Source organism: Austrofundulus limnaeus, unplaced genomic scaffold, assembly GCF_001266775.1.
Source record: "Austrofundulus limnaeus strain Quisiro unplaced genomic scaffold, Austrofundulus_limnaeus-1.0 Scaffold69, whole genome shotgun sequence".
In the NCBI taxonomy this organism is placed as follows: Eukaryota; Metazoa; Chordata; class Actinopteri; order Cyprinodontiformes; family Rivulidae; genus Austrofundulus; species Austrofundulus limnaeus.
In genome coordinates, this window is record NW_013952471.1 from 1,250,789 (window position 1) to 1,263,124 (window position 12,336).

General features: G+C 39.4%; 1 protein-coding gene across 1 annotated transcript in view; it reads right to left on the reverse strand.

The window, feature by feature from the left end:
* Positions 1–12,336, reverse strand: part of tgfbr1b (transforming growth factor, beta receptor 1 b) — a 72,993-nt gene that overhangs the window by 10,530 nt on the left and 50,127 nt on the right. Inside the window, exons 7-8 of the mRNA XM_014010457.1 lie at positions 7,916–8,040; positions 7,692–7,822 (exon numbers count right to left, since the gene is read on the reverse strand). Of these exons, the coding sequence (XP_013865911.1) occupies positions 7,692–7,822; positions 7,916–8,040 (256 nt within the window). The remainder of the gene's footprint in view (positions 1–7,691; positions 7,823–7,915; positions 8,041–12,336) is intronic.

The window sequence follows — 12,336 nt, forward strand, 5'->3', positions numbered from 1 at the left end:
CACACACACACACACACACACACACACACACACACACACACACACACACACACACACACACACACACACACACACACCTCTGAGGACCAGTCTGGACCTCACGATGGCTAAAAGCAAATGCTCATTAGATCTAAAGGACTTGGAGGGTACGTAAAGCTACAGGAGGTCAGACAGGGGTCTGTACTTTCAGGCACTTATATGTCATCAATAAAACTTTGAAATCAGCTCTAGAACAAACAGGAAGTCGATGTAGAGACTGTTAGAGTTAAAACACGAGCTGCAGCATTCTGAACTGACTGCAGTCATGAAGAGTGTGAATCACCCGTTCAAGGTCATTAAAGTAGAAAACAATTTCACTTTAGATAAAAGTCTTGGTTTAAAAAAGGATATCTTTACTACTGAATTAATCGGTTTCTCAAGGTTAAAATTTGATCTGCTCTTTCCATAACCACGTCACAATCACGTTTGTAGATAAGGCATGAGTCTAGATTAGTCCTGTCATGGCTATGCTGCCCTGCTCCATTCAATACACTGCCACAACAATAATAAACCACCACCTCCTTGCTAAATGTTTTATGCCTCCTCAAAACCATTCTGGCCCAATCACACTCATTCACATGTAAGCTGAAGTGCACAATGTGCCTCATTTTCAGCTAAAAACCTTAAAACAGTGGAAAGACCAGAACTAAATCTATAGAGACTCCTGTCAGAGTCTCGATTCCTACAAATCCAGGATGCAAAGCACCCAGGAGGGGATGAACACAACAGTTACTGCAGGAGGAAGAGGAGGGCAGCAGAGGGCGCTAGCTGCAAGGCTASGCGACGAAAATGATCACAACAGACTAAAGTTAGACTCTTTTCCTTTAATCAGGACTCAAGCTTGTATTGATTTCCAGAGTGAACAGACAACTTGCAACCAGACATGACAAATATTTGCAGGGAACTGGTTACTTCCTGTCTGCCTCAGCAGGGCTGTGAGAAGCGTCTGGTATTTATGAGTCAACGTGCCTCAGTGTGTGTCTGCTGGAAATATAGTAGCAGCTCTGTGAACTTCCTCCTCTGCTCATTATGGCAGCCGACACAGTCTCATCCATCAGGCGGAATAAARCCTCGTCTCTCCTCACATTTCCACTGCCTCCTGAGCTGAATCTCATGGAAGGGCTAAAACACTTGCACCCGATACATCGCGTACCTAAATCTGCCCGTCTGATTTATGGGTTCTTCTATGGAAGCGTGAGCCAACACGTTTGAGCATTTAAACACCAGTGACAGAGTGGGACACTCAGGGAGGGAGGAGGGGGCTTGTGTAAACCCCACAGACTCTCAGCWGACCTCACTGTAATATTTAGAAAGAGTTGGACTCACACTGTTCAGAGACAATAAATCTACAACTGAAATTAAACTAAAAATGAATTCAAAGTTTGCACACTTTTCCTGCAATAAAATTCAAGCACTTTTCAAGCATTTTTAAGGTAAATCGTCAAACTTTTCTAGCATCAAATGAACATATAGAAGATAACGGTGGCACAGCACAGGATGGAACATCCATACAGCAAATGATGATCCATCCTTCAGACAATCAATTTGTAATAGGGGTGTCCCCATACCGATACCAGTATTGGGTCCGATACCAGCATCAAGTACTCATACTCGTACTCGTAAAAGCCGGCCTATACTCTTAACCGATGCCGCTTTTGTCCCCTCCTGTGCTGCGCTGCAGCACAAAGGGTAAACAACAGTCCATACCAGGCGGTGGCGCTAATGTACTGACAAGTTATTTCCGACCGCACCCCCGAATAAGAGAAGAAGAACGATGACGGTAGAAGAAGAAGGTCGGCAGTTTGGAGATATTTTAAGATCGGCACGGAGGACACCAAACAAGCAGACTGTCTGCTGTGCTCTGCTAAACTGTCCAGAGGAGGAGGAGCGAAAGTTGGATGTTTTAACAGCAGCAATTTGATKAAACATTTGAGGACAAGACATGACAAAGAATTCAAAGMGTTTGCTGCTGCTAGCAGTAGCCTTCATGAACAGCAGTACATGCAGCAGTTGTTGCAGTAACTTCAATGCTGTTTTTTCTTTCTTGTAGAACAAACTAAGACATAAGCAGAATATGGAAGGAAGTTTGTTGTAAAAGCATTTTATTTTTCCCTCTGGTTCTTCTGAGATTTTGTTTTAGTTGTTCCATTTAAGTTTGAACTGAAATTTACTGCACTTTATTACTATTAGTCATTTTTTGTTAACAGTTTAAGACTGAAGCAGAGYAAACTTCTATAGATGTGCTGCTAAAATTTACGTTATAGTTTACATTTTAATTTAAATTTGGTAGTTGCATGTTGAGGAAAATGTGTAAAAAATAACTTATATTTTTAATGTATGCAACAGCATTTGTTTTGCAGTATTTGTATTGTTAATACATTCAGAGGGAGTGTGGCCTTATAAAAAAGAGCCTGTTTGAAATAAAATAAATGGTTTCAAAAGTTATGGTGTGATATATATATACCAACTTACCTACTTGTCAGAGTTTGCATTACCTTTTTATTGTCAAACACAATATTTACCCATCAATTTTTGCATGATAATTGCATTTCATTTTCATTCTGTTTAATATTCAACAAGTTGAACAGATAAGCCACCCGAACCCCGCTACTTGGTATCGGTATCGGTGAGTACCTAAACTAAAGTACTTGTACTTGTACTCAGTCTTGAAAAAACTGGTATCGGGACATCCCTAATTTGTAAATTAGCTTAAATTTATGATTCCCTCCCATTACTTCAGCATCATGGCTCGAGAGCAGCTGCAGGTCCTTGTTGCATGTTTTGCAGGAAAGATTGAAGATTTGTTCCTCGTTTCAACCATGTTTTTTATCTAATGATAACCACCTGGCACCGTTTATTATATTAAATAAAGCGATCAAAAGGGGGGTTGAGGTCAATCCACCTCTGACTCCCTTCACCAACTCGTCTTGACCGTCTGAGACCTTTTTGCTCCTGGACTGTGGGACCCGTCAGTGCAGCCAAACACTCCTGTTTACTGCTGGTATTTTCTAGATCCAACTTGTTAAACTGGTCTGCTCGTCTGGAGTGTCTGTTTTAAAACCACTGATGTGTTATCTGAGCAGCTCTTATTGTGTCTGCTGCTCTTTATTTGTCTACATACATTCTTATGTTTACCTGCAGACAAAACAATGAAACCAGATCCAACCTGTACGTGAAAAATGGTCTGGTGTTTGAAAAGAACACGCACAGTTTTCCATCATTATTTATTCAGAGTTTTACAGAAGGTTTAGCTTCATGTGGGTGTCGAGTCAGCGTTTGTTTCAGATATTATACCAGTAAGGAGTTTTGTTTTAAGTTGAAGGGTGATTTCATTTCAAAGTGAGCTGTGAATTTGTTTAGGGCTGAAGAAAATATGAGTGAATACGGAGTTTAAAACAGTCAGGTTGGACTTTAACAGAGAAAATAATAACCAAAACTGCACACAGCAGAAAGGAAACCAATCATTTCATTATTATGTGGAGCCTCAAGGTGCCCTGTTGTCACTTCTTTCTCTTACAGGAAAGAACACAGACAGTTGCATGATGGGAAGAGGAGAAAAGAAGCAAAACAAATCAACTTAAGAAAAGGAAAACTGATTTCTTTCATTACATCTCAAAGACAGGCAGAATGAGCTTTAACCGCCTCTGCGTGTTTGTGTAATTATTAGCAAAAAAACTCACGAGCCACAAGAGAGGTTTTCTTTGGGTTTACGTCTACAATTCAATAACATCTGGATCAACCTGATTTGAGATATCAACCACAGTTGATCAACCCGAGAAACACAAAAATGACTAAATATTGGACTCAACCAGTGGTGGGCACCAGCCCGCCCGCTAAAGCACAAATCCGCTAATTGCGGACCTAAATATTTCATTTGCGCTTTAGCGGTCTTACTAATTTTTATAATTCATAAGCGGATTTGCACTTTCTAAAATTAAAATGCAGTACCACTAACTAATTATCTACCAGTCATCATTATCTTGAACAGCGGAAGTTATGGCTGTCAATGAATCACAACACACATGATCTATCCAACAGCGCCCCTCCCAGATAAACACACTTATTGACAGTGGCGGCTGGTCCATAGGGGGCGCTGGAGCGCTGCCCCACCTGACAAGAAGAAGAAGAAGAAAAATATAAAATATACTTTTATAAATCTAGTTGTAAATGTTGGTTTTACTCACTAGTGTGTGTCTACATGTAATATGAATTATATCAACTATATTCTCCACCTATTGACATTTATTCACCAGTAAATTTCCACAAACTGGTTDCGTTTCTGTCATGGGGCGATTCACAGASAGACCCAGGAGAGCAGTCTCTTAACCAGTCTCATACAGTTGCTAGGCAGATTAAAAATTAAATTGGCCAATCAAGTGTTGCGGAATTTTATGGTTCTGGGGCTCTGCAGATTTTGTCCTAGCAGAAGAGGTTAGAAAAAAAAAACTCGTCATAGCGCCGCAGGTCGGTAGGCGGAGTTTGGAGACCCATTGGAGAAATGGAGAAGCTAAAAACAACTCAGCTAAGTCTCTTAGTCTTAAAACAAAACCTTTTCAGAAGAGAACACACCAGGAGAAACTTTAAATAGAAAAGCGACCTGATCAGAAGGACATGAAAGAGACAAAGACAGAGGGAGAATTTACACTTTTCCAAGTCCTGGATTAAGCTAACTGCTTGTAGCATGGCTACTGCTTTGCTTTGACTGCCTCGTTTTTCAAGCATCAAGATCTGCCCCAACATGGATTAAGACAGGTGAGTGAAAAGCTAAGACTTTTGTAATGCTTGTTAATCATATTTGTGCTATATTGATATATATTGTTATACAATAGTGTAGTAATAGTGAACACAACTTAAAATATGTAATGTAATGTAATTTAATGTGAGGTGAGGTGAGGTGAGGTCACCATCCTGACTTTAACCAGAGTCATGAAGAAATTTGCTTCCCAGTAAAACAAGGGCAAAATTTATGTACAAAAAATAAAACTCTACATGACATTGTAATACCATTTTTAATGCTTTTAAACTATTTCAGTTTATTTAATAAATAGCCTACACTGACGTGACACAACTTAGTACATGCGTGGTTGCTTTTTGAGATATGTTTATTTTGGAGTTGTAGCCCCACCTGGAGAAAAATCCACCAGCCACCACTGCTTATTGAGAAGGTATACATCCTTGCTGACTGTTGATTTCGGTCAGGGTTCTCATTTCCCACAATGCTTTGTGTCTGCTTACGTAGCAGGAAGGCAATGGTTAGAAGTCCCTGTCCCAGCAAAAACAGTTAACATTTGTAATCCATACTAAAATTTTGTATGTATTGATTTATTTTACTTTACAATCGGAGCTCCTTTTCTAAAAAAAAAAAAAAAAGTTTAAACGCTGGAGCTCAATACTTGATGTAATTGGTCGAAGCAATCGGCCAACGGGGTTGGAGACGCAGAAATGATTTAAAGATGTTATGCTGATGAAGACTGACATCTAGTGGTCAACTGGAGCAACTACATGGAAAACTTTAAAATCCAACCATGCTCTTATYTTGATGTGAAGATAGTTTCCTGTCCTCCGTGCTTTCGTTTCCCGTCACAAATCAAATTTGTCATGTACCCAGAATGCATCGCTTCAGTTTACCAATAAACAGTTTTAAAATTACTTTATTGATGCTTCTTTAATGAAAAATCTATACCAAACAAAAGAAAAAGACAAAGAAGCAGCCAAACTAGCAATCCTAAACACATTCAACAACTTTTTAATTTTTACGCCAAGAGCCAAAGGTCTGTTTCAGGAAATCACATCCCCAGCAATTGGCAGTTGTAGGATTAAGCTGTAAAATGGCTCATACACCACTAGTTGGCAGTGTTGTGCATATATTGTACATGAATTATTGCGAGCTAGTAAGTGTCAAATTAAACGTACTCTTTAAAGTTAGCTTCCGCTAGTTTTTCTTTGGCATAAGCACTTTTGAAGTTGCAGACCTAAATATTTTCATAAGCGCTTTAGAAATTGCGGCGCTAATTTTTGGATTAGCGCTGCCCACCAGTGGACTCAACGTTGGTGTGGTAGTAGCTGAGAGTAGGGATGCACAATATATATCAACATTAATATCAGTATCGGCCGATATTGGTCAATTTTTTGAATATCTGTATCGGTATGATATGTAAAACTGGGCCGATATCAATGTCTGATATTGATTTCCCACTTTTTAGCTTTGTTTTTCTGATTTAGGAGGGGAGATGGTTGGTTGAGCAGAATCTGTTTGATCATGATAGTGATATTTATTCTGCGTAGCCAGGAATAACTGCAGTAGAGAGCCAAGTCAGAAGTCTGGTTGTTTATTTACAGTATCAAAAAAAGACCCAAGTGTGTTTGTGTGTATATGTATAATATAATTTGTGTGTTTGTGTAATTTCTTTAAATATCGGTTATCGGCCATAACAGCAATAATTATATCGGATATCAATATCAGCTGAAATTCTCATATCAGTGCATCCCTAGCTGAGAGTCATCACTATCATGTAATCTGAGCTCTAGTCAGACTATTTCAGGACTTTGTTGTGACGTAAAATGTCTAATTTTCCAGCAGCTTTTTCTGAAAGCTGCAATCAAAGTTCCAACATTTTGCAGCTTTGTTTTATTCTTCAACTAACAAGAAGAAATGAATTAACAAGAACAGCTGTGAGAGTTGGTTATAATGTTTTCTGAAGGCTCCAGGCTCATATTTACTTGTCCCTGCAGTCAACACTTTTCAGTGACGGCACACCATTTGCTGACAGAGCAGCTGGTGAGGTCATTTTCTCTCCATTTGAAGCAGGGTTTCAGCTCGGGGCACATTTAGAATGTCAGACAGTAAACTTCTATCGCTCCAACAGGTTGTCTCTGATTTAAGGTGATGTAAGCACTTTTCTCCTCCAGTTAAGAGGAGAACTCCCTCTTGCTCTTCTTGATCATGTCTAAATTGCTTGTAGGTCAGCTAACTGAAAGGACTACACCCTGCACTCTGTTTCTTTGTCTGTTTCACTACAATGCTGTTCCCGGCACAAAACACTAACCTATAAATTTAAGTGGAAATATTCGCTCACTAATATCATCTTCTAGCATCAAATATGTTTTCATCATGCAGGCTCAGGTTTAAAGAAGTGAAATCACGCAGTGGGTGAAGATGATTGGTTGAAACTGCACCAAAAGCTGCAATTTCTATTTCACAACTGTCTGGAGGAAACAACGAAGAACATCTCAGTTTAAAACTCTGGTATTCATGAAGGACGGTGAGCGATGTGCACCCCTTCAAGGAGTGCTGGGTCTGATTCAGCCGGTGATGCAATCAAACAGTGATGTTTGTTGTTTTAACCCTGGACTCTGAAAAATCAAATACAAGCTTCGGCTAGTCAGAGAGCATTTTTTTCTTTGACGAGCACTATTATATTCTGTGAAGGTTTGTTTCAAACTTTATAAGACAGGGATTTTATAAACTTTTCTCTGCAAAAACTTGGGCTTCAATGGTTTAAATCAACAAAGTCAATTTGATTTTACAAATGGAGACAAGAAACAGTCTTTTTCTAAGCCTTGCAATAACTTTTCTCAGGACATCAGCCGCCTCCTTCACAGAAACAGTTCAACCAAGCAGAGAGGAGCTCCGTCAGAGCGGCGTGTCTCACCTCGCAGCTCTGCCAGCGGTTGGGGATGTTTGGCCGAAGCTTCTGCTCACACACCACCTTCCTCATCTCCTCCACCGACGGGTCGGACTGAACCAGGTCAAAGTAGGGCAGCTGGTAGTCCTCGTGAATGCCTGACAAAACAAAAGCCAGAGTTGAAACGAGGCTTCCTGCACTCCTCCATGCTCCCGTCACCCCGTTGTTTCATCTTCCAGTTCGTTCCTCACCTCCCACCGAGCAGCGGCTGGAGATCTCCCAGAACACCAGGCCCATGGCGTAGATGTCCGCCCGCTTAAAGGACTCAAAGTGTTTCATGTTTATGGAGTCGTCCAGGACCTCTGGAGCCATATACCTGAGAGATAACACAAGAATTTATCTGATACATAATGCTACACGTTTTATTTATTTATGTATATATTCAGTCACTTATATCTGCAACACATGCAGGAGTATCATTTCTTGATGCTGTCTTTAGATGCTGAATATTTCAGGAAGTAAAGACTTCACAGCTCTAATGACCACCTGATAAGTGGTTTTGTAAAAGTCATTTGTTTACAGCTGTTAAAAGCTTGTTAAGTGTGTTTTCAGCTGCAGAAGTGTTCGTTGGAACAATCAGGTAAATTACAAATTACGGGCCTGAATGTGTCAGCGGCTCAATCCCTCAGCGCTCCTTAGAAATAACGCAGCCATTAAATCTAATTTAGTTAMCTTTTTAAAAGTAATGGCCTCTTGTGCTTCAACTCAAAGCCCACACCTGACGAGCAGCGTTGCTCTCAGGCTAAATGAAACACACGGTCCAAATCGAGGGCCAATTTTAGCTGATTAAAAAAAAAATGGTCCGTCTGATTGGAAGGACATCTCTTGTGCACCAAGATCCCCTCGGGTCACCACACAGATTGTGTCACAGATCTAAACTCTGAGGAGGACGATCTAAAACTTTTATTTCCTTCTGGTGAAGCAGCTCTCACTGCAACAACATCACAGTCACCAGGAGTGGTGGTTCATAAAGGCAGGCCAAACAAAAAAATTAAAAATAAAGGAAACATTTGCCCAAGTTGTTCCTCCAAATAAATAATTTATGATTGAAATTTTTAGCTGTGTGTCATTTTGTTCTGTGCTTTTTTGACCATTATGAATGGAATTTCAAATTCTTTTTGGTGATTGATACTCTGATATGGTGAGACAGGTCGTCATGCAGATTAACCATAACCTCTTTTGGCAGTGATTAGAAGCACAACAACTTCCAATACAGTTTCATCAAGGAAGAAATAATTCTGCCCTGTGGACACATTCTGCTGGTTTTAGCTCATCGATGCGGCCACTACTACCACCGTGACTAAATTTAACTTTTCTGCACTCTTACATTGTAAGAACAAAACACAACAAAATGTGTTTAACAACTAAAAAGTGGGTTTTGTACGATATGTCCCTTAAAAATCCATATGAGAATAAATTTAGAGGAGAAAAATGATCAGCCAGTAACTTGCAGCAGACAGACTAGATGTAAACAGAAGGGACATTTTCTCTAACTATGGTCAGTCTATTCTCTGTGTCCACCTGCACTTATAGATCGCCCACAGGTGGATCTATTTAACTAATTATGAGACTTGTGAACAACTACTGATTGTCACTAATGCAAAAGGTGAGCAGACAGGACGAATGTGTCCAGACTAAAAAACAAAAACCTCCATCTGGACATTTAGAAAAAAGCTTAAAGGAAACCAATTATGGGTCCTAGAAATTTTTTATGGTATGTCTGTGGGCTATCCAGACCATGTTCATTCAATTTAATGCACAAAATAATTCTCAAATAATAAAATTTCCCATTTTCTAGTTCTGTCTGCTCTGACTTCCATTCAGAAGAGCTGTTTATGTTAATGAGCTCTGTTGGTAACGCCCTCCAAAAATCTGTTGACATTAACTCCGCCCTCCAAAGCCAGTGTTTACGTTAGCATGGCTAATAACAGCAGAAGCTCTGTTGTACAACCATATGAGAGACCCAGAGGCAGAGTCGTGGTCGCAGCTTCTTTTTGTCCCCTCTCCCTCCTCTGCTCTGCGCTCACTCTGCATGCTGTTACCAGAGCAGGGAGCAGCAGTCAAAATACCTCAGAAACTCGAACAAATAGGCTTTAACAAGGCTTTAATAAGCTAAACAATAGAGGTACATGAGAAAACGTGTCCATAACAAATGAAAATAAATGATTAAATTGTGTCCGTTCCGGTCACGAACCCTGGTCTCCCGCTCTCTGGCCCAACACTCTACCTACTGCCCTATTGGAGGGTKGTTGTGAAATGAGSTGCGCATTGGACAACACCGTGACGGCTTTTTATACTGAGGAGGTGGAGCCTCACCCGGGGGTTGCTAGGTAAGGGGCTGAACGCAGGATGTGGTGGATTGTTGTACGGCTTGTGACATCACAAAATGACGGAAGTATAAAACTTGTCATGAATATAAATACATTTACTTACAGTAAATATGCCCCTGGGTTCAATTGTTTTGGTCCTACGACTATTTTTTAAGAAGTACATACCCAAAGTTGAGTAAAAAAACCTTTAAAAAGTGAATTTTGCATAATAGGTCCCCTTTAATAGCTGCTCAGAGTGAAAAATAATCCCTGATGATTGGATTGAGTTATTATTATTAATGAATGACTCTCGTACAGATCAAAAGAAAGCAGCTCCTTATTAAAAACGTTCTATGACAAAATAAAAAATAAATACTGAAAGATTGGCCTCCAAAGTGTGGCTTCTTCACAAAAACCAAAAGAAAATAAAGCTTTAAAGGTCTTGACTGGCATTTACTCCAAACTAAAGCAGAATTGAGCAGATGGGTATATCTGAGCCACGTGTTAGAGAGCATCTTCAAGTTTTAAAGGCAATTCATCTTTTTTTATAGATGAAATTAAGGCAAACAAAAAGCCTGTGAAATCTCCAACTGGTCATGGACAAAGTATCTTCCAGGCAGGTTTCACCACGCATCTTATCTGTGTGTTMAGTAAAGCTGCAGGCAGTGGGAGTTAAGTGCTTTGCCCAAGGAAACATCGACACGCTGCAGGGGCAGGGGATCGAACCATCGATCTTCCAATCGGAACACAGCTACTGGGCCAAGTTGCCCCCAAAACCTGGTAACTTGATGGACAGTGTTTGTTTGCCAAAACAATGCACTGCTGTGATTCAGGGGATTAGTAGTAATCGGATTGGAAATAAATTTTATTTTATTGTTTATGTTGAGGGACTGCAGATTWTAAAAGGCCTTTTGGCTAATTTTGGTACATTTGCAAAAATGCTTAATCCCACCAGCAACAATAGTTGCCAGACATTTTGTTTTACTTCTGGAAGTTCTAAAAGTGTCGTTTTGGCTTTGGACAGATAATTAAAGGTTTCATTTCATGTAGCTAGTGTGAATGGTCACATGACAAGACCCCTTGACTTCCTGCCTGCCCTGCTGGAGCGAAACRTCTACCTCAAACTGGTACAAGAGGAAGTGAGTAAAACACCTTAATAAGCAGATATAACTGAAATATTTTGTACATTTATTCTTTAAAAAGCCTTCTACTTATATACCTGCATGCATCTTTTGAGCGTGAGAAGAGTAAGCACAGCAACATTTATTGCAGCTAGCATACCACATAGCACTATGCTAGGTGTCAAAGGTTTAATTTTTTATTCTATTCTTCTTGAGTTGTTAGTTTTTTTTCCACACAAATTCTAACTATAAGATGTTTTAGATCTTCTAGACCCAAAAGAACCCAAAATGAACTTTTAACCGTGTCTTATTATATGTTATGCATGTTATTGTTTTTCATGTTTTTCATGTGTGTAAATAGGTCAGATTAAACATTTTTGTGTAAATTTTTTAGAAAATGCCGTTTTCCATCAGCAACAATTGTTTCCAAGCACAAAACCTACATTTTCACTAACATAGTCAACACAAAATGAAAAAATCATGAATAATTTGTAAAAGGGACGCCCAAGGATTGAAATGCATGCACTTATTTTGAAGGGAAAAATTTGGGTTAAAATGAGTTAATGATGTACAATATCCCTGCTAAATAAATGAACAAAGAATTATCAGTTACAGAATCTTTTTAAGAGTTAAAATGTCAGCATTAAGGCAGTTTGGTGTTAGATTACTATCTGATCTGATCTGATCTTCAGTACTGAACACAGGTTTCACCTCCAGGCTGGAGAATCAGCTTACTGAATCATTTAATAAGCTTGTAACCAGCCTGCAGCATTAAAAAACACACAAAATGAAGCAGGAGGAGAAGAAAAAGCTGAGCAGGATGCAAGCTCTGCAGATATCTCCATGTAAGGAAGAAAAGGAAAGGACTGTTTGATAAAATGTCCCGCTCACTTTCCAACCCTGTAGCTAGACACGTTTTACAGAAGAAAACTGATGTGAGGAGTGAAAATACAGTTAAAGTCACAGCAACCTGGATGACATTTAACTGAGTAACAGAGTAGTGAGGTGGATGTGTCACTGTTGCATTTTTCAGCATTGAGTCGGGTAATATTAACATCCACAATGTTTTTAATTTTCTGTCACCTTTAAGGAAACCCAGACAAGCTGTAACATTAGACATTATGTGATAAACATTTACTTCAACTGTAAAACAAAGACTTAAAATAGATACTGTATATATAT